Source organism: Cavia porcellus, unplaced genomic scaffold (assembly GCF_034190915.1).
Source record: "Cavia porcellus strain 051 isolate PalLab524CR breed Dunkin Hartley unplaced genomic scaffold, mCavPor4.1 scaffold_11, whole genome shotgun sequence".
NCBI classification, from domain to species: Eukaryota; Metazoa; Chordata; class Mammalia; order Rodentia; family Caviidae; genus Cavia; species Cavia porcellus.
The window spans coordinates 81617621-81639917 of NW_026947494.1; the positions used below are offsets into that span (position 1 = coordinate 81617621).

General features: G+C 43.6%; 1 protein-coding gene across 8 annotated transcripts in view; it reads right to left on the reverse strand.

The window, feature by feature from the left end:
• The window catches only part of Spidr (scaffold protein involved in DNA repair), a 398515-nt gene continuing 376218 nt past the window's right edge, over nt 1-22297 (reverse strand). For 4 of the 8 annotated variants that reach the window (XM_063258538.1, XM_063258540.1, XM_063258537.1 and 1 more), the window contains 6 exons: nt 18978-19188; nt 18143-18295; nt 7087-7180; nt 5835-5949; nt 5534-5587; nt 1-577 (listed from right to left, as the gene is read on the reverse strand). In XM_063258538.1, the coding sequence (XP_063114608.1) occupies nt 413-577; nt 5534-5587; nt 5835-5949; nt 7087-7180; nt 18143-18295; nt 18978-19188 (792 nt within the window). In that variant the 3' untranslated portion in view covers nt 1-412. Of the gene's footprint in view, nt 578-5533; nt 5588-5834; nt 5950-7086; nt 7181-12839; nt 13119-18142; nt 18296-18977; nt 19189-22297 lie in introns of those variants that run through there. The other 4 variants (XM_063258539.1, XM_063258541.1, XM_063258542.1 and 1 more) reach the window with 4 other exon arrangements.

The window sequence follows — 22297 nt, forward strand, 5'->3', positions numbered from 1 at the left end:
TTTAACTCAGACATTTATTTATTGTACCATTCCACAAAATGGGACCTAAAATTTTAAGTTTTCCAGAGTATTCTTGGGGAGGGGTTAAAACAAATACAAGGAAAAGATGAATCATGGTAAATAATTAAATACTTTACAACTGCAACATAATTCTTTCAGACAGATGATTACTGCCTAAGATAAATACAAAATAAGACTCCAGGCTGAGCTGACCTTTAGAAACATGTTCTTCAATTTTATGAATTTTATAGAAAGGTAATGAAAAATAGGAAACATTTTAATTTAGAATTTACAAAACTATCTTAAATTTGCCCTCAGGAAAGCTTAAACTTTTATTTTGAGATCATAAAATCTATTTGCTCTGTCCATAGTTAACAAATAACTACCTGAACAGCCCCCACCCTTGCAAAGTTCACAGATCCACCGGCCACGGCAGGCGTTCCTCAGGAGCTGCTCCTGCGCTCAGAAGCTCGATTTCCTCCAATCCAATGCAGCTGGTTGGGTGGGTGGTTATGGACTGGACAAAACAACTTAACAACCCCACCTCCTTCCCGAGGACACTCTTCACTTCGTAACTCTGCAGCGATAAAGGCATGCTGGTTAAAGCAAATAAAGCTAGCCCTGGACATTCTGTTCCCTGCAACAGAACAGGACAGGCCACGGCAGAGGCCCTTTCCCTGGACTCTGACCTCCCCTGCTCCAATGGTGAGGTGGTTTTTTTTTGGGGGGGGGGGTGTGGGTGCAGAGGTGATAAAGTGCTGCCTATAAAAGCCCCCTTTACTAGAGCAAATAATCCTGTATTCTGGTATCTGAAGTAAGTATCATGTGAAATACCAATATTTTAGTGGATGTCACGATGAGCTGATCTAGGAAAAGAACTGGGGACAAGACGTGTGAAGGCACTGCCTGTTTTCCAGCTGGGCGGGCTGGGGCCGGTGTGCGGCTCACAGCTGTCTCCCACTTCCTTTCGGACACTTCTCCAATCTAGCAATACTTCCTGTCAAAGGATTTCCTGGTACTTTGCCCCAAACTTCCCTCTTCAGGAGGATCTCATTTGTTCTGTGGGCTAAATGCTTCTTTCTGTGCTGAAGTAATAAGACTAAGCTTTTTCTTAACCTTGGGCACGTTTCACCTCTAAATGAGAACGCAGGCGCTCAGCGGCTCGGTTCCCATCCGCGCCAAGGCTCCCCCTCCGACGTGGCCTCTCCACAGCAAATCCTACAGCATTTGTGTTGGAGGTGGGGTCTGAAAGTAAGAGCTCAAACTTGGGATAAATGACAGCTCTGGCCTCCGGGGAGCCTGAAGCCCAAGGTGTGGACACACCACACGCATCTCTGCAGCATTCTGCATGGCATATTTTCTCGCTGGCCCCTCTGTCATTAATGTGTCATGCCAAGGACCTGGAAGCTGGAGAAGTGAGATGATGTGGCCAAAGCAGTTGATGACTCCTTGTGTCCTTTTCATACAAAAGGGTCTCACTGCCCTCACTGAGTCTGGGCTGGCCTCAGTGATTAACTCTTGCAGAACAAGGTGCAACAAAACAGACACAAATAATGTCCCAAGCTTGGTTAGGAAAGATGCCAGGGTTCTGATGGCTCTCTGCACTCAGACGAGGGCCATGAGGGAGTTCAGTCAGAGCCCCAGCTGGGGACTGAAGGGAGCTTCTGTGAGCTCAGCCCTCCCTCGGGGCACTAACTGATGTCCAGTGGAGCAGAGATGGGCTGTCCTGCTGGAGTCCTGCCTGAATTGCTGGCGTATAAGCAGAATAAATGTAGAAACCACTGTTTTGAGATGATTGGTTTTGCAGCAATAAGCATAAGGGGTCAGTGTGGGTGTGAACATGACTGTGATGCCAACTCACTTCCTCACCTGTTACACTGTTTCATCTTCCCACCTGTTCCCAGGCCTGGTGTGAAACGCCTGGCTTACTTACGGTGATTTGTAAGGATCTCTGTCTTCTTTGGTTAAAAAAAAAAAAATACAATCTCAAATGGGTACTTAATGGAGAAGGTGAGAGTGAGGGCTGCTGGTCAAGGCAGGAGGAGACACGGACAGCAGAGACGAGGCCTCCTGCACGTGCATTGTGGCCCAGATGGTGCGTCCACGGCCCTCATCCCTGCTCGGTTTGCAACAAGCCCACGTGCCTGACCCTGAAGAGAAGGCAGTGCACAGGACAGCCCTGAGGCTGCCGCGCTGGAGGACGGTACCAGTCTGTAGAATACGGGGTCACCGTTCCCTTCTGGGAGGACACAGGAAAGCTGAACAGTTCTTCAATGTCTCTTACTCTTTTAGCTAACCTTGCATGTTGTGTGAGCATGAAGATTGGCCTCGGCACTGCTATGCTACTCTGAGGTAAAACTATAGGAACTTTGACTTCAAAAACAAGTCATTCAAAAAAAAAAAGTCCCAAGCCACATGTGGTAGCACCTTCTTGTGGGAGGCCGAGGCAAGAGGTTTAAGCCGGAGAATTTCAAATTCAAGCCCGTCTCTGGCAATGTAGTGAGTCTCAAAATTTAAAAATAGGCTAGAGAGATAACCCAAGAAAAAGATTCTGGTTTCAATTCCCAGTATGGGGCGGGGGGGCTACTTACAGTGCTAGGTTTGGCTCCACTGCCTGTAAGTTGAGTTGAAATTGTACATCTTTTATATTTGGGGAAAATTAAGATTGTAAGGTTACAACTGTGCCAGCAAATTCACATGCACTATTCATATGAATATGTATCTGCAGATACATGAGATACGTGTCTATCTGTAAAACCTGCACTGTACACAGATCCTTACTTTTTTTCCTGAAAGGGGACAAACTATAAATTCCAGACCACTATAACGGTACCACTGAGAAGTGATACGATAGCCAATCCTTTTGTTTTTACATCTGCAGCTTGACCACAACAGTGAAGGTATATATCTTAAGACTCATGCACACTAACCAGAAGCAGTGTGTCTGCTCCAGGGAATGGTTCTTGTGGAAAGTCCTAATTTGATTCTGTTGGATTTTGGTAAATGTGTATTCTCATCCCCCAGAACTCACAGAATCCAGACTGGTAAATTGCTCTTTATGTCTACGCACAAACCTTTTGATAGCTATCTTCTCTCGGGTCCTCTTCAAAGTAGATGCAAAGCTCTGATTAGCCATGGCAAGGACAGTTAGGAGAGGGTAAGGTGTTCCCTAAAACATGTCCCTCTAGGTGTGGAACGTGCTCTCAATCCAGGGGGGTGGGCTCTGAGACCACAGCACTCGCAAAGATGACTCCTGGGTCTATGACACCCTAGCCCCTCACATAGCACATATATGTATGTACACGGATACACACAGGCATGTGTGCACATGCATGCCAGACACGTGCACTTACATTCACACGATTCATGCACTTCCTCTTGAGCTCTTTATAAGCGGGGCTTTACCTCTAGTAACATTTTAATTGAGAAGTGAAATGTGTGAGAGGAACAAGGCATCTCAGTCAGTGGGAAATCACAGGGAGGTGGCAGGGTCTGCTCTAGGTCTCTAAGAGAGGGTTGGGATCAGCAGGCCACACTGCGCATCATCCACCACTTCAGGCTTCTGGAGAAAGCACCGGCCTGCCTTCCTGAGCACTGCAGGGACCGGAGGGTCACCAGCCTGCAGGGCCTAGCTGTCACCTGGAGACTGCAGCTGTGTGCCACACCAAGGGGTGCTCGGTTATTGGTTTGTCTAGATGTGGGGTTTGTTTTATTATTTGTTTTTTTCTGAGACAGGGTTTTGCTATGTAGTGCACACTGGCCTGGCCCTCACTACATAGCCCAGGCTGCCTCAAACTCACAGTCCTCCTGCCTCAGCCTCTCAAGTACTGAGACAACAGGCATGTGCCACCACGTCCAGCTTAGGCAGGGGTTTGAATTTATGAGTTCTCAAGCAAGAGTGTTTCTAGCACTTTTTCTCAACATTCTCAAGAGATTTGTTCCCTGAAATCCCTTTTTACCATCTGTAGCATTTGCTCAATGCCTGTTGCCCATCTTAGAAACCTCCAACCTATCAACCTTGGGTGGTCAAAAGGCAGGAAAGGAGACAAGGAATCAGCCAACAAGCATGGCTGTCTCATCACTTATGCAACATGGAAACTCCTGTAAATTCTCGTCATGAGTTCCCATCTGGACCACAAACTCTGCCAGAAGATCACTTCTGTGGGCCTTTGTGAGATGCCCTTGCAGTGAGCCTCATGCTCCGCAATGGCGGAAGGTGGATCCTGCCCCCCAGGATGGCAGGGAGTCTGAACAGGGACGCATGTGAGGAGAGTGGTGAGTGTAGTGCTTAGCCTGTGGTGAATGCTGACTTTTGCACAACCAGGAAAGACTTGCATATGCACCCTTCTACAGCCTGGCCTAGGCTTCAGTCCCTATTTGTGCAGCAGCGGCACACAGCTCAGGTAAAGGCGCCAAGCTGGAGTACAGGGTCCCTGAGGAGCTTTAAAGCTGGTGGGCTTAATCTTACAGGGACAGAAACTCTTCAGGGCTCTGAAAACCATGCTTCTGGGAAGCCAGGGCTGAGAAATGTGGCTGAGGCCAGGGATCTCAGAGATTCTGCCCATAGATCTATCCACATTCCAATTTAATCTCAAGTCTGATAGCCTTGGCCTACATGAAAGAGGGTCAGCTGCTATTCTGTAAGAGAGGGCTGCAGTCCCACTGACTGCAGGGCTGGGGCAGGGGCTGGCCAGGGTTGGAGAGAGCAGACAGAGCCTTGAGCAGGGCCCCAGAGAATGGATAAGTCACCACATAATCTGATTGGAATGAGAGCTTGCTCATGGCCATGAGGAGAAGACGACTTCTGTTTAATGGGCCAGAGCTGGTCAGGGAATGATCAGCCTTACCTCTCCCCATGTCCAGGAGTCTGGCCCGAGTCAGCTCCTGGGAGGCAGACTCTGATACAGACGTCTCTCAGCCGAGCTCCGGCCCTGCTACCTGCAACTTGCTGCCCTTCTCCAGGTTTAGTAGTTTTATAATGTAAGCTGCCTGTAATGCTTTTAAATGATTCTAACAAGATAGGTGGCATCTTAAGGACAGAGGTTGCATTCATGAAGAAATTCACAATGCAGAAACTGCCTTTGTCCCATAAATTAAATACTTCAGGGACTGTTTTCTCAGAGGCGCACACTAGATTTACTAAGCTTTACTGCAGAAACTCAAGGCAGGCAAATGAGTGTGAGGAATTGTAGCAACATTTGCAATCACACAGGAACAAAAACTGAAATGTACCTCAGGCAATTCTGTACCATGACTATGAAGCCGGGCAGTGGGGCTCCAGTCTCCAGGCTGTGCTACCATAATCAAAGCCACAGGAACATTTTCCTGTGTCTACTGCAAGGTTGATCTGGAAATAATTTCCTTTCTATAGAGGAAAGGCTTTCACCAAACTAAGAGGGCATTTGTATCTATGTTTCAATATGGGAGCGACATGACACTTTGTGGTGGGATTTGCTGTAACTGCACATATGCGGCAGAGGGGCTCCTTCAGGGTCAGGTAGAGAATGCACACCTCGCTGGGCCCCTGACTTACCCCATCCTCGCAGGCAGCAAACCTCAGCAGTGAAGAAATGGTGCTCTGCAACAGCTGCAGTAACAGGGAAATGGGGCTGGGTCAGCCCTCACCAGGGCAGCGAGCGCTCCTGCTAAGTAACTCCCATCCTGGAAGTTAACCAGGAAGTCTAAACTGCCTATCTCCTCACCAGCGCTTCAGGCTTGAGTCTGGAGTAAATGGGGAGTGTGTTGGTACAGCGTCTCCCCCACCTTCGCAGAGGTGCTCTGGTCTGCCTGTGAGTCCCACCCAGGGAAGACCACACATGTGCCCTGGCTCCTACCTTGACCTTCACCCTGCACTGGGGCAGGGTGTGGCAGTCCAGAAAGACTTGCAGGTGCCTCTTGAGAACAGGAGATGTAACCACCCGGGAACAGTCGCCACAGGAAAAGGCGCCTCTGGGGTGTGCAGATGCATGGGGAGAGAAGCAAATGCACTGCAGGAGATCTGGTGCAGGCAGACACTTCTCTAACCACGTGTGTTTGCAGAGTGAGAAAGGAGAGTTTTGTTCTGAACCAAGTTCCTGAGATCAGCCAGGGACTGGGCCTGTTCTGAGGGATGAATGCTGGCTAAGGCGACAGAGAAGGGAGGCTTTCTGGGGACCCAGGCAGTCATAGAGGTATGCATCAATTACATGCCAAGTGGAGCAAGACTCCCAGGAAGTGAAGCAAGGCCCTCTGGGAGGATGGGAGGCCTGCTTAGCCACCGGGTCTTTGCACCCATGCTGCTTCCCACTGGATCTGCACACAGTTCAGTGATGACCTGGTACACATTAGGCTACTAACCCAAAGGTATCCAGAGGACATTTGTTCCTCACTTCTGAGGAAGCGAGCTGAATATGGTGATCATACCTGTAACCACAGCACATCGGGAGGCTGAGGCAGGAGGGTCACAAGTTTGAGCTTCACATGGGAAATTTAGTGATTTATCAAGATCTTGTCTCAAAATAAAAAATAAAATAGGATGGGCTTGGAGATGTAGTTCAGTTTAAAGACCCTGCTTCAATTCCAGTACTAAAAAAAAAGGGAGGAAATTAAAAAGCAGCAGGCAAACAATGAGTGTGCTCTTTCTGTCTGTCATAAGACAAAGTCCATTTGGGAAGTCAGGAAGCTAATTCCAAAGGAACGGACTGCATGGACACTCAGCCCTACTGTGACCTGGCGGACAGGAGGAGCTGGCAGAAATGTTAGGCAGGGAAGGGACAGCTCATTGGTAGCTGCTCACTGATCCCTAGACAAGTTTACACCACTGCACAGGAATACTGTGCAGGCACCATGTGTGTCTCACTATTTATATGTCCTCCCCACCCCCACCCCTGACTGATAATGAAGAAGCTGAGTGCAAAACCAGGAGGAGCTGCAAAAACATCAGAACTCCCTGTTAGAAAACCCATCAGCTCCATGGCTTCTTGCAGCATTTCAGCTAGGGCTGCCACCTGGGGAAGCCACCAGAGACAGCAAGGCTGTGGGACCGCAGGGCTGGCTTGCTGTCGTGCTCGTCAGGGCCCTGGGGCTTCAGGCCCATGTGAAGCTCACCTGTCTTCCAGCCTTTGTTCCAATCGCCCGTTGCCACAGTGGTCACACACAGGCCAGGAGAAAGCGGTGGTCTCATCCACACCAACCACAGTGCCTAGGGTGGAGGGAGAGGAAAGCCAGACCCTCAGAGGAGCTTTTGCCCAGGAGCTCAGATGACACGAAGGGCTTTAGAATTTTTATCCTCAGGGCTGGAGATTTAGCTCAGTGGCACCAGCACCTGCCTTGCAAGCACACAGTCATGAGTTCAATCCCCGGTACAAAAAAAAAAAAAAAAAAAAAAAAAAAAAAAAAAATTTTTTTTTACCCTCACTTGTGAGTTTACCTAAATGTTCCTGAGCTTTTTGTAATTTCCACTTATGGCAAATATAAAATCATGGCAATGAAAAGTAAGTTTTAAAATTTGTCTACACAATCACCAGATAGTCAAAGATCTTTTTGGCTTTGTTCTTGTTTTATGAGACAAGGTTTTTCTGCATAGCCCAGGCTGGCCTCAGATTGGAAATTCTCCTGCCTCAGCCTTCAAATGCTGGGGACCACCATTTCCAGCTTGGATTTTTTTTTTAAGTAATGAATTTTATTTAGGGAAGAATGACAGAATGGACATTTAGATAAATACAAACCAAGGAGATTTTCATTTTCTTTGAAAGATAAAATTCCTGACAAACTTAATAGATTGAGAATCAAAATATAAAAAAGCTGCATATATCTTATTCTTTACTTTTTATACCTATGAGGAACTTTGGAGTACACCAATTATTTGCTATAGCAAAGTCCTATTGGCAAGCATTTATTTGAAAATTTAACTTGAGTGTGGTAGTGCATGCCTATAAACTCAGCAACTTGGAAGGCTGATGCAGAAGGATGGCAAGTTTGAGGTCCGCCTGTGCCACTCAGTGAGGCCCTCTCTCAAAAATAAAATATAAAAAGGGGAGAGGATATACTCAGTAGTAGACCACCCTTGAGTCTGATCTCTAGTACTGTAAAACAAAATTCATCAATGAGATCTATGGTAATAGTTTATGCAGGTTTTCATATCCACATTCAGAATGCCTCAGACTGCTAATAACTGCATTGTTTTGGCATGGAGAGATAAATTATTTCCAAAGTTTGAAAACATTTTCAGCCTTTAGTGATCAGTGGAGCAGTCTGGACCTTAAGTAAGCAGAGTAGACATCAGGTACCTGTACCTGATCTTTCTTGCCTGTTCAGTGTCTATTTATCTATTTATTGATAGTGGTCCTGAGGACTGAATCCAGGGACTTGTGCATACTATGTAAGCACCCGACCACTGGGGTATATCCTTAGCTCCCTATTCCTTTTGGTACTGGAGATCAAATCCAGGGCCTTTGTACTGAGCTACCTATCCCCAAGACCATTTTAAATATTTTGAGACAAGGTTTCTCTGAGTTCCCCAGCTGGGATTCAAATCTTCGATCCTACTGTGTCAGTCTCCCACAGTCCTGGGATTACAGGCATGTGTCACTATGTCTAGCTTTATTCCCATTCTTGAAACAAAAGGTTACTACCTACTAGAATAAACATGAAGAAAAAAATTATCTGAATTATAAGAACTAGAAGGCTTGGTTTATTAAAATGCATTCATGCAATGCAGACTTGAAAAGACTGCTTAAAATGTAGAATAATAGGTCTTGATTTTGAAAAGGCTGCCTTAGATCATAATATTGTCCTTACAAATCTAATCAAAAGTGAGGATCAAAGGTATAAAATGTAAAGTCAATAAAGTCTTATAATGCATCTAGAAAGAGGTGTCAGCTGATTCATAATAGGCAGAAGCAGAAGGAGGCTCAGGGAGAACCAAGCAGCTGTGTCTCTGAACAACGCTGCGTCCCCCACGCCAGGCCTGCACACCAGCAGCAGGCTGGTTCATAGCAATGCCTGGAAAACAACTGCTAAATAAATTAATAAAAATAAGCTGGTACTAATTAAAGTTCCTTCTTACTCTGGATATTTGTGGGTGTTAACAGCACTTATATTTATATGGAATTAAGTAATTTCCTTTGAGTTAACGAATAAGGCAAGAGTTGAGGGAATATGGGCTCTCCAAACCACTGGGAATCATTCAGGGCAAGCTGAAATGAATTCAGAGGATGGCTGGGAAGTACACGATTAATCAGTTATTGCCAAGAACATTCACTTACATGAACATCAGAAAGAAAAAAAGCAACAGTTTTTGCCAGGTGACTCCACCCTCATTGGCCTGCCTTCCAGCTGCTTTTAAAAGCCTTTTTTCTGCTCGTCCTATGACAGAAATCTCTCACAATTAGCCCTTGCCCCCCTCAATTTGTAATGGAAGGAACTGGGGTCACAGTTCTTTTTCTTCTATCAAGAGGCTGAAACCTGGCTGGAGAGCAGCACTTTGCCACTCTTTCCCAGAGCCGTGTCGTAAGTGGACTCACTGTGTCCAGTCCCACAGCAGAACATACGGTGTCCAGCCACAGAGGAGGGGTGGATTAAGATGTGGGGAAAAAGACATGAGCAGTGTGAGGGAAGAAAAATCAGCACAGCAAAAATCAACGCACCTCAGAAGGTAACCCCGAAAGAAATGCGCACACACCGGGAGCTGAGTACCATGCAGATGACAAGAGGGGGAGTCCGCCGCCGGGAGTGCGCACCCCCCTCTCATGGAAGCTTCTTCTCCTAGGAGTGCTGCACACCTTCTGCTGCTTCTGTCCTCAGAACGGTCCAGGCTCTGCTGGAGCCCACTGCTGGAGCGCACTCACTAGTCAGCCTTCTGAGACTACATGTGCAGCTGACTCAGCCGCACCTGTGAGGTTCCCTGTTCTCAGCCTCACCTCCTGCAGGCATAAGAGAGCCCCACTGGAGACATGCTGGACACAGGTCAGCAGTGAGGCCTTCTGGGACAGCCAGGACAGACTGGGCAAGGAAGGGAGGAGAGACATCTCTCACTGTTATAGAACAGTGTGGACTTCAGCTTCCCGGTGGAGTTCCTTCTCGGGAGAGGACCCCTAGCTGGAGTCATCACTCCCAGGGTTGCATTGGAGGCGGCTTTTTATTTTTGTTTGTTTTTTAATCAATCACTGCTACTTCGTAGCTGGATCTTTGCTTTCCCTTTGTGCCCAGTCAACAGGTTCTTATTAGAGGATCCTGCAGCACTGAGTCCTGCTCTGATAATCGTCTGTTTATACAACTCATGTATCTACTCACAGACCTGCAGGGTAGGTCTGGAAGCAGAAGGGCGCTAGCTAAAAGTGGTAAAATGGGAGAAAAATCTTGAATTACATGAAAACCAAAAGAGCATTAGGAAAAGAATACATGAAGGTAAAATAAAATCTTACATATTTCAGGGGTGGCAAACATGTGCCTGTGATCCCAGTTACCTGGGGAGACTGAGCCAAGAGGATGACTTGAGCCCAGCAGTTCAAGGCCAGCCTGGGCAATGTATTTAGATGCATCACTTAAAAAAAAAAAACCCCAACAAAACAAAATCTTTTTTATGTTTCTTACTCTAAACAAGCTACTAGTGCTCTAATAACTTGATTATATAATAACAGTAATGTATTAAATGGTTTACCTTGCAGGCAAGTGAAGAAGTGAATGACAGTGATATCCTAAGAGACAAGAGAAGGAATCAGGAACACTCTTATAAGGTGTCTGCATTACCTGAGAAGTATGACAGTGCTGTTTGGAAGTGGACTTTCATTAGTCATAAATACAAATTGCAAACTCTAGGACACCACTAGAAACATTTAAAAATAAGCAGACTTGATACATTGAGAAAAGCAATCAGAGAATGTGAGCATTCTGAACATTAAGCAGAAGGCAGGAAGGCAAAGCCCCAGCTACAAAGTAGCACTGAGTAGAACATCAATTAAATTTAAAAAAGAAAGCCAGACAGACAGACAGACAGCCAGACAACCAGACAGACAGCCAGACAGAGACTCATGATGGTGCATGCCTGTGATCCTGGGAGGCTGAGGCAAAAGGTTGGCAAGTTTGAGTTTAACCTGGGTAACTGTGTCTTTTTTTTTGAGGCAAGACCCTGCCTCAAAAAAATAAAAAGGCTACAGGTGTAGGTCAGTGCAAAGGCCCTGAGCTCAAATCTCAGTATTGCAAAAACAAAAACTAAACATCCACTAAATTCAATTCACTGTGAAAACAATGATCCTGAATGTGTGATGTGTTTAACAACACAGCATCAAATCCATGAGGCAAATAGATGAAACACTGAGAAGACATAAATGAATTCACTATACAGTAAGAGGTTTCAGTACTCTTTATCAGCAGTGGACAACCTAGCAGGCAGAAAACTGGTCAAAGTACAGCTGAACTGACAGCATCATCAACCAATAGGATTTAACTGATATTATTGATTTCTCTGTTCAACAGCAGAATGTACATTCCTGTCATTATTTACTTAGAGTCAAGGTCTCTAAGTAAGTCTAGACCGGCCTCAAACTTGTGAACCCCCTGTCTTCGCAACAACACTTGAATATAGGCATGGCCACCACACCTGGCCAGAATGCACATTTTCCCTAAGTCACGCAGGGCACCCACCAAGAAGGACCACAGCCTGGGCCACGAAACAGATCCTTAAGCAATGTGAAAACAAGTTCCTAGACCACAAAGAAATTAAAACTAGAAATCAATAATACAAAGAGAGCTGGAAAGGCCCAAAACATGTGGAGATTAAATAACTCAAGAGTTCTCAAGAGAAATTAAAAAATATTTTGAACCAAATGAAAATAAAAATATATCAAAATTTGTATAGTATGCAGCAAAAGTGCAGTACCTGGAGGAAATCTACAGCATTAAATGCAAATGTAGGAAATACAGATCTAAAATAAATCATCTGGTTTTCATTTTAGGAAACAAGGCCAAGAATAAATTTAAATCAAATATGAAGAATAAAAGCAACAGCAAAAATTATAGCAGAAATCAAAGAAACTGTAAACAAAATTAATAGAGAAAATAAAAATCAGTAAATCCCAAATCTGGTTCTTTGAAAAAAATCAATAAAAACTGATAAACTTCAACTAGGTTAACCAAAAATAAAAAGGAAAAGATACAAATTAGTAATAGCAAAAATAAAAAGGCCATTATTACTGATTCCACTAGCAAGTCTGACACACTGCATAAAAAATTATATACCATCTAATGGAATTTATTCCAAGTATGTAAAGCTAGTTCAAATATTCAAAAATCAGCTAATACAATCTATTAATATGTAATTTTAAAAATTGGATAGCTATAGAAAGGCCAACTGACAAAATCTACAACTCAATTTTGATAAAAACTCTCAGAAAACTAGGAATGAAGGAGAGCTCCTTCAACTTGGTACAGAACATCTACAAAAACATCTGTAGTTTGAATCAACCTAGCCAATTAATACCTGAAGAGTCTCAAGACAATAGCTGACAGTAAAGCGGCAAATCAAAACTGGGTCACCGGGAAGCACCCCGCGGAGGAGCACTTACCTAGTCACTAGTCACTTAAGTCCCTGGGTTCAGTACCCAGGAGGGGAGGGGCACCAGAAGGCCGGCATTTGCAAGAGGAGCGTTACAGAAGGAAAGGATAACTCAATGGTTTGATACAATTTTCAAGGAGTTAGGGGGAAAATTAGCTACAGTTTAGCCAATGCAAAAAAAAAAAAAATAAAATAAAATAAAAAATAAAGGTCAGCACAAAATTTCATTTAAAAAATTTCATGAAAATGATCACAGAAGAAAGGACATCGAACTGTGGTACAATATTTTCCTGTGCAGTGAAAAATATTTATGTGATTTATTTTATTGGTTTTTATCTTTAAGAATCAACTTGTAGACAAAGTGTACAAGGCTTAATTATGGTTATGAAACAAAAATGCTACTAATCTTAAAGCGGAATACAGAAGCCAAGATAACAGAGTACCATAAAAGAAAAGGGCAGTGGAAGAATTGCAGAAGCCACTGGACAGAGTGACGCGTGCCTGTACTCTCAGCTCTTGGGAGGCTGAGGCAGGAGGGTCACCGTGAGCTCCGGTGCAAGGCCAGCCTGAACTGCACAGTGAAACCCTGTCTCAAAAAGACAAAAAAGAAAGTACAAGAGAGTTAATGTTTTTTTCTTCCTAAGTGATACTATCTAAACTAGATGGAACAATAATAAAACTCCTCCAACTAACATCAAGTTTAAGGTGATAAACTGCATGGTATTGGTTTAAGATCAGGAACAGGGCAAGGAAGTCTCTTCATAGCTGCTTTCTACATAATACTAGAAGCTTTTTTGCCTGCACAAGACCAAAAAAAGAAAATAAAAGGTCTATATAGTACACAGAGATTTTGGATTCAATCTTCAGCATTTATGCATGCATAAATAATTAAAAATTTTAAGAAATAAATTTTTAGAATGGTATAGAGGTTGAGTAAGAAGAAATAAAACTGTCATTGTTCATGGATGACATACTTTCCTATATAGAAAAATTCTAAAGTAGCAATTCTATGTCACTGTGTATTTGATAATGACTACTACATGATTATAGCAAGGCTGTAAGATGCATGGTTAATGTACAAAACACAATTGTGCTCCTATGTACTAGCAATGAGCAATTTGAAATAAAAAACCCAATACCATTCATGTTAACACAAAACAAAGGAAGTATTTAGGTATAAATTGTACAAAATTTTACAAGATCTCTCTGAAAAAAACTAAAAAATTCTACTAAAAGAAATCACAGAAGATACAACAGTACCTTGGTTCATGAACCAGATTTCGTCCATGATTCTAGTCCTAAACTGACCTGGATGACAACCAAGTCTGATTTCCCCATGAGGTCAACATAAGCACTGAATTTCAGTGGATTCTCATCAACTCCGTTTGTGACCAGAATCATGGAAAGAATCATGTTTGTGAACCAAGGTCCCACTGTAAAATCAAAATTCCATGACCATGGATAAGAACATTTCAAAAGTGTTGCAGATTTTTCCAATTTCATCTATAGACTCAGTGTAGAGTCTGAATCCCAGCAAAGCTCTTTTGTGCATCATCAACAAATTGATCCTACAGTTTATATGGAAAAACAAAAGGCTAGAATAGCCAAGATGATACTGAAAAACAAAACTGGAGGACTTACAATACCCAACTTCAAGACATGTAACACAGCTATAGTAAGCAAGAGAGTATGGTTCTGCTAAGGGAATACAGATATTAAACAGAATGGAAAGCCCAGCTGCGGCCAGGGCTAATGGCACACATGTTCAGGGAGCCAGGAGGTGCGCACCTCCACACTGTGGGGTGTAACCTGCTGGGCTGTCGGCTCAGGGACCTGGGCAGGAACCTTGCTACAGTGTCCTCTGTCCTGATAGCTTGTCCACTGAAGGGACTACAGAGTGTGTCCATCTGGACCAAGAACTCTGTCCTCACAGCCTGTCTGCTCCAGGGATCTGGACTGTCCCCGACTGCACAGCTCAGTGGCACTGAGCAGCTGGACACAGCAGCAGTCCTGTACTGGCTTGCTGATGTCTCCATTTCACTTCACCGCAAAAGCCCGCTGTCCTTCTTAGACTCTTCCTGCCAAGAGTCTCCCCCTGCTTTGCACTGTGCTCTATGTGTCATGCTCGGGAATTGCCTGATGTAAAACTTTGACCATACAGCCTCAGCGTGGCTGGGGAAAGCAGAGTAAGGCAGCACAAACCTGGTCCCAGCTGGTCTGCCCAGGGCGCCCACCTCACCCTTCGCTGCCCTGCCTCTGCCCCCGCACGTGGAGGTTTTACAGCTGCTCCAGGATGTCTGTGGATTTTCTGTGTGTTCTTCTATTTTCCTGGAAGGCCTGTGTCAACTCTGCCTGACAAATCCAGACATTCCAAGGTTACTGTGATGCTGGCTCTAGGCCTGTGAGGCCTATGCCTCCCTTTCTAGGTCCTGATAGCAGAAGTACTGAGGTTTTTATTTTCTCCAGTACTATCTCATTTCATTCTTTTTTTGAGCTAGAGAAACAAGAATATTACTTGAACTTAACATTGACAGTGACACTGAAGAACAGCACAGGGAAGAGGTAAGTAGAGGAGAGAGAAGATAGCTGGGCTTGCTATCCCTAACTAGGCTGGTTTTAACAGCAGGTCCCCAGTGGCCTAGAAGCATCACCCATCCAGCAGTGGGGGGATGGGGCTGGGAGAGGCCTGGCCATGCTGGGGGAGCTGCAGGGCTGGGGTGGCCCCAGCCCAGGTCTTCAGCAGCGACATGCCCTTGGCCCTGTACAGGATGGAGTGCTCGTTGGATGGGGTCTCCAGGACCACTGGAAGGGAGTGCTGCTGGGCACTGAGGGCATGCTGAACCACCTCTGTGATATACTCAGTGGTGGAAGAGGGTGATGCTGATGGCATCCTGGTTTGAAAAGTGCCAGAAGGTATCTTCGATCTCATTGATGGTTATATCCTTCTCTACCATCAGGAAATTAGGGTGGCAACTCTTTTAAGCTCCCCTAGGCCACCCAGGAGAAATCCAGTGACTGTGTCTTCATCTCCAATTACTACAATTAGCTTCCCCCTTCCCCACCATCCCTGCAGCTCTCATCTAATTCTTAACAATGCTTTATGAACTCTCATATCCTTATTTTATTTTATTTTTTGGTACCAAGGATCAAACTCACAACCCTCACAACCTCACGCTTGCCAGGTAGGTGCTTAGGCCACTGAGCTAAATTCCCAGTCCTCATATCCCTATTTTAAAGATGGGAAAATGGAGGCTTCAGGTGACCTGCGGCTTTAATGTGGACTCAGCTGTCTCTAGGACCTCTGCGCCCCACTGCCTTCTTTTTCCCCATCAACTCATGACCACATTTGCATTTCAGCAAATGCAAAAGAGAAAATCCAAATGGCCTTACCACAACCAACAGTACTCAATGTCACAAACAGGGCATGATTCATTTCAAGCAACAGGAAACAGAACAACCACAATTTTTGTTGTTATAATTGTTCATAAAAATTATAAAAGAACCAGGAGCTCAGTGTGGTGGCACACACCTGTAATCCTAGGCTACTTGAGAGGCTGAAGCTGGAGACATGTCAGTTTGAGACCAGCCCTGGCAATTTACTGAGACCCTGTCTCCAAAAAAAGAAAAAAAGAAAAAAAAAAAAAAAAAAAAAAGAGGTAGTGATGGCCTAAAGTGGGGAAAATGGAACCCCTAAGTTCACATTTGTTTGTTTTAGAAGTTTGATGTTTTAGACACTGTTTAGATAGTAATTTAGCTATATTTTCATTTAGCTATTACTAGGTCCAATGTATTACTTTTAATACTAAATAATTTTCAATTTGTTTTAGTTAAAAGATTCTTTCTCTCTCTCTCTCTCTCTCTCTCTCTCTCTCTCTCTCTCTCTCTCTCCCTCTCTCCTTTCCCCCTCCCTCCCTCTGTCTTACTATATAGTGTAGGCTGGCCTTGAATTCACTATGTAGCCCAGGCTGGCCTCAAAATCACAGTGACCCAACTGCCTTAACCTCCCAAGTCTAACATTACAAGCATGTGCCATCATGCCTGGCTGTTTTTACTAAAAAATTTTTTGAGGGCTGGGGATTTAGCTCAGCGGCATAAGCGCCTGCCTTGCAAGTCTGTGGTTGTGAGTTCAATCCCTGATACCGGTAAAAAAAAATTTTTTTTGAGACAAGGTTTTAATATTTAGCCTAGGATGGACTTGAATTTATGCTATATAGTTTAGGCTATTCTGGAACTTACATCCTCCTGCCTCAGCCTTCTGAGGGCTGGGATTACAAAGTGTATCATCCCTCTTGAAAATGTTTTCTTATTTTTAACTTCATAAAAATTATTTAGGAAGCCAGATATGCTTTTGCAAACCTGTAATCCCAGCATTTGGGAGGCTGAGGCAGGAGGATCATGATGAGTTTGAGCCAAATTGGGATATACACAAGGAGTTCAAGGCCAGCCTGAACTATACAATGAGACCATGTCACAAAGGAAAAAAAACAAATAAAGAAAGCATTAATGTTATTTTCAGCTCCCAATTCATATATGCAAGTAGCTACCGAAACATCATCTCAGATATAACAAGGATACCTGACCTCTCCCAACAGAACTCAGTGGTCCTCTCAAAGCTGCCTTGTCCATGTTAACCTAGTGAGAAAACGTCATTACCACTGTCTCCTTGCCTGAGCCAGATGTGGCTGTGGTACATATGTCCTTTCCCTGTCTGGGCCCTGCCCCCTCTTGGCCCAATTCATCACCCACGTCACCAGTTGTTCTCCTAAATAAATTTGTCACTGGATTTACTTCTCTGTAGCTACCATTACTATACTGGCCCCTCTCTCTGCTCTCAAGGGAGATAAGTCAGCCTACAGCCTTCTCTGGAGACAGCAGAGCACACTTCTGACTCAGCTGGCCCTCTGGTCTCCTCACCATTCCTCTCTCTACCCAGCTACGCATTCTGTCTATTCCTTGCCCGCCAGCTCTCCTGTTAGCCACATTAGTAAGCCCTGTTGCTTGACACCTTCCCGAATATAAACTGTTCCACTCTTTAGATCTCAGCTCCAGTGTCCTGCCTTTAGGAAGCCTTCTTGATCTCCCAGACATGGTGTAGGTCTAGTTAACAGCTGAAACACCGGAAATGCTGGTGTTCTATGGTTTTTTGTGCACTTACCTAACTTATGCAATGTTACAGCTATGTACGCATGCCTCTCCAAAGCCTTACGTGCTCAGAAGCAGAATCTTGTGGAAAGTGACTGGATTATAGGGCTTTCCCTCCTTTAAACTGTGAGTGTTGTGTATTTTGTCTTCACAGTGAATAAGTGACTAAGACACATAACTTTCTTTTTTTTTTTTTTTGTCTTTTTCATTTTTATCGGTACCGGGGATCGAACTCTCGACCGCCTGCTTGCAAGGCAGGTGCTTATGCCACTGAGCTAAACCCCCAGACGACACATAACTTTCTATATGGACTCTAAGTCCAAGAGGCAAGAACTTCTCCTCATTTTGTTCCTGTTTATCCCATGTCTGGAACATAGGCAAGCAACAAAATCTTGTTGACTAAATGAATATACAGTAACACATTACTTAAGACAATATAAATACCATTTCCAGTGAGATGGCACCCACCTTGTACACTACAAATAGAGTTGACAGGGGTGAGAGAGTCCAGTTCATCCAGCTTCACTGGGCCAGTCAGCTCACAGGAGTTAGCAGCAGAGCCCACACACAAAAGGGGCTTTTGAAGCAAGAGGACAGTCCGCTCAGCACAAACAATCCGACCTGCCAACAGAGACACTTCTGATTATTGAAGCACTAAGAAAAATGTGATTTCTGCCAGTAAAGACAGTCTCCTTTAGCAGCCTCTTACCTCAGGTTATGGAGGTGAAAAGGTATATGCATGAGGCCACCTGCTCCTAATCTAGAGGGACACGTGCTGTGTGGAAGTAAACCCCAAAGCTTCCAGTGGGTGAAGATGGGAAAGTATACAGATATTGGATTCAAATTCCATTTCAAAAGGTAAATTTTATAGCATGCAAATTTTGTCTAAATAAAGTATAAAAAAATAATAGATTGGACTTTAGTTTGTTCTCTAAAAAAAAAGGAAGCTAACTGGCCTAAAGCCTATAAACCTAAAATGGTCTAATTTTTGGTCTGATTTTAAAAGCAGCCATCCAGGAAAGGGCTCCAGGTAATTTTTGTATGGGCACAGGGTGCTGCCAACAGATAATCCCAGAGTGCTCAGTGGTGTTTCCATGCGGATGCTGGTTCTGCCCAGGTGACTGTGACAGGGATCAGCAAAAGCCCAAGGCTTAGGTAACACGGACCTCTGCGGGCTGGGTCTGTGCTGGACTTTATGAAGGTGACACCAGTGCAGAGCAAAATGGAGGTGTCTGGAAGCTTCAAGAGCCACTGCTGGTTACCATTTACCCCAACCAAAGCTCTTGAGAAGAAGCCAGCACACCCTGGTCTCTGAGAGCGTCCTTGAAGAAGATGCTGTGAGGTGTGGCCATGGTGAGTGCTTGCAGAACTTCTGGGCACAGCACGCACGAGGAAGTCACACAGACTGGCAGGGTTTTGGGGAGGTGGGGGCCACTCTGATTCTTTGTTTGCAGGCTGATGTCAGTCACAAGCAGCCATATCTCCCTTTGCTCCAAAAGAAGCAGGTTCTTTAACTGCAATTTAAAAGTAAAGGCTATTAACTATTCTTATATTCAACAATTTAAAAAGCAATAATCTTAGGGGATTAACATTCACAGATTAAGATATTAATTTGAAAATCCTTTACACATACAGTAGAGATCATTAGTTAAGACATAAATACCATTTCCAGTGAGATGGCGCCCACCTTGTCCACTAGAAATGGAGTTGACGGAGTCAAAGAGTCCCATTCATCCAGCTTCACTGGGCCAGTCAGCTCACAGGAGTTAGCAGCAGAGCCCACACACAAAAGGGACTTTTGAAGCAAGAGGACAGTCCGCTCAGCACAAACAATCTGACCTGCCAAAAGGTCACTAACAGGGCTGTGCTCAGCCTTGCACTGGCTGCACGGGTCACGGGTTCTTCCCTGGATACAACCCACCTTCTGGTGGCAGTGCTTTCTTCAGACCTGTTCAGGTAACATTCATGGTTCTTTCTAGCCTAATCTGGCATTTGTATACTTAGAATGTCATTTTCTATCTCGTGTGCCTGCATTTTTCTATCTGGAAGCTGCAAGTTTCCAGATGATTGGGAATACAGCTCAGTCACCCTCAGACTTTGTGCAAGGCCTTGGTATACAGCAGGTGTCACGTGTTTGCTGTATCTACACAATAGCTTTTGTTCTTCTTTCAGTCTTTCTTTTTTTATTATGACTTTTCTTCTTTTCTCTTCATCTATAAAAGTTGTAATGCTTTTAAAGGTTCAGGTAAACGGGGATTCTCCCCCTGCCTTCAAACAGGGCTCAGGATTCAGCAGATTCACATGGGCCAAGGACAACCAGTTGGATGGGGTGTGAGGGTTTTGCTAGCTAATGTGCAGTGGTGTGGCTGGCACAGATGCTGTCATTAGGCTGAGGATTCCACATGGCTGATCAACAGGACTGGGCAGAGAAGATAGCTGCATGGTAAGGAGGTGTGGGATGGAGGAGGCCCCTATGTGGTAGGGACAGTTATTACACACAGAAGTCACAGTCATTAATACTGAAGAAAACAGGGTCAGGTTTTCACTGTTATTCAGGGAATTATACACATGGAAGTGGGGAAAATCTTGAGAAAGTTCTGTGGTAATGGTCTATGGTTGGAGGTACTGGTATGGGATCATGACTTTATCAGGAACAAGGCAAGATGTCCTCTCTTACCATTCCTATCAAGATAGTACTCAAAACATCAGCCAGAACAATCAGGCAAGAGAAAGAAATAAAAGGGATATATACAGGAAAGGGAGATATCAGCGATCCTTATTTGCAGACAACATGATCTTAGACAACTCAAAAAACTACACCAAAAGATCCCTGTAATGAACAAATAACTTCAGCAGTTAGCAGAATAGAAAATCAACACACAAAGTCAGTGGCGTCCTGTACATCAACAGTGAATCAACTGAAAAGGAAACCTATGAAAATAATCCTACTTTGAATAGCTTCAAAATTATATTATAAACCAAAAAAAAAAAAAGAACCTCTACAATGAAAATTACTGTACTCTGAAAAAAGAGATTGAAGAGGACATCAGAAAATGGATTTATCCCCTATTCCTGAACAGGAAGAACTAATATAGTCAAAATGGCTATATTACTAATAATGACATATAGATTTAATGCAATGCCAATCAAAATACCAATAGCATTGTTCACAGAACTAGAAAAAAACAATCTTACAATACACATGGAATCAGAAGAGACCCAGTATAGTAAAAGCCATCCTGGGAAACCATAACAAAGCAGGAGGTATCACAATCCTACATTTTAAGTTATATTACAAAGCTATAGTGATAAAACCAGCATGATACTAGCACAAAACCAAGTATGTGGGCCAATGGACCAGAATTGAAGATGCAGAAAGAACTCCAGGCACATTCAGTCAACTCATTTTTAACAAAGGGGTAAAAAAAAAATCTAGAGAAAAGATAGCCTCTTTAACAAATGGTCCTGGGAAGACTTATTATCTACATGTAGAACAAAGAATCTAGACCTATGCATTTCACCACGTATAGTAAAATAAAATCAAGATGGATCAATGGCCTAGATATTAAAACAGAAATACTCAATCTGCTAGAAGTTAAAATAGATAAGACTCTTTAAAACATAGACATAAACAAAAACTTTCTGAACAGAATAGGTGCATAAGAAATAATACCAAGAATCAACAAATAGAAACATAATTATAAAGTTTTATTTCTTCATCAATTTTGAAGGATAGTTTTGCAGGGTGCATCAATCTGGGTTGGAAGTTGTTTTCTTTTAGAATAGTAATGTAGCAGGATACAAAGTCAACACTCAATAAACTCACTGAGAGAGGAATAAGGGAAACCATACCCTTCACAATAGCACCCCCAAAAATGAAACACTTACGCATCAATCTAACAAAGAAAGTAAAAGATATATACATTGAACATTACAGTGCTCTGAAAAAAGAAATCAAAGAGGATTTCAGAAAATGGAAAGACATTCCTTGTTCATGGATAGGAAGAACAAACATTTGTGAAAATGGCTTTTGTCTCAGAATTGTTATGTAGATTTAATGCAATCCAATCAAAATGCCATTAGCAAACCTGACAGATCTAGAGAAATCATTCCTAAAATTCATCTGGAATGAGAGGAGACTTAGAATAGCAAAGGAAATTCTGGGCAACAAAGGCAAGGCAGGAGGCATCACAATCCCTGACTTGAAATTATACTACAAACCTACTGCAATAAAATCAGCATGGCACTGAAATAAAAACAGACCTGTAGAACAATGGAATAGATTAGAAGATACAACCACAACTACAAACACACTCAGCCACTTTATCGTTGACAAAGGGGCCAACATGTTCAGTGAAAGAACGGTAGCCTCTTTAATAAGTGGTGCTGGAAAAACTGGCTTTCCATATGCTGGAAACTAAAACTAGACACATGTCTATTACCATGCAAAGTCAAAATGGATCAAAGATCCAAACATTAAAACAGAAACACTAAATCTCCTAGAAGACAAAGTAGGTAGAAATCTTGAAGACAAAGGGGTAGGCAGAGAGTGAACAAAAATCAAATTGCACGGAAAATACTTCCCAGAATGAACTGGACCTCATCTTATTAAAAAGTTTTTGC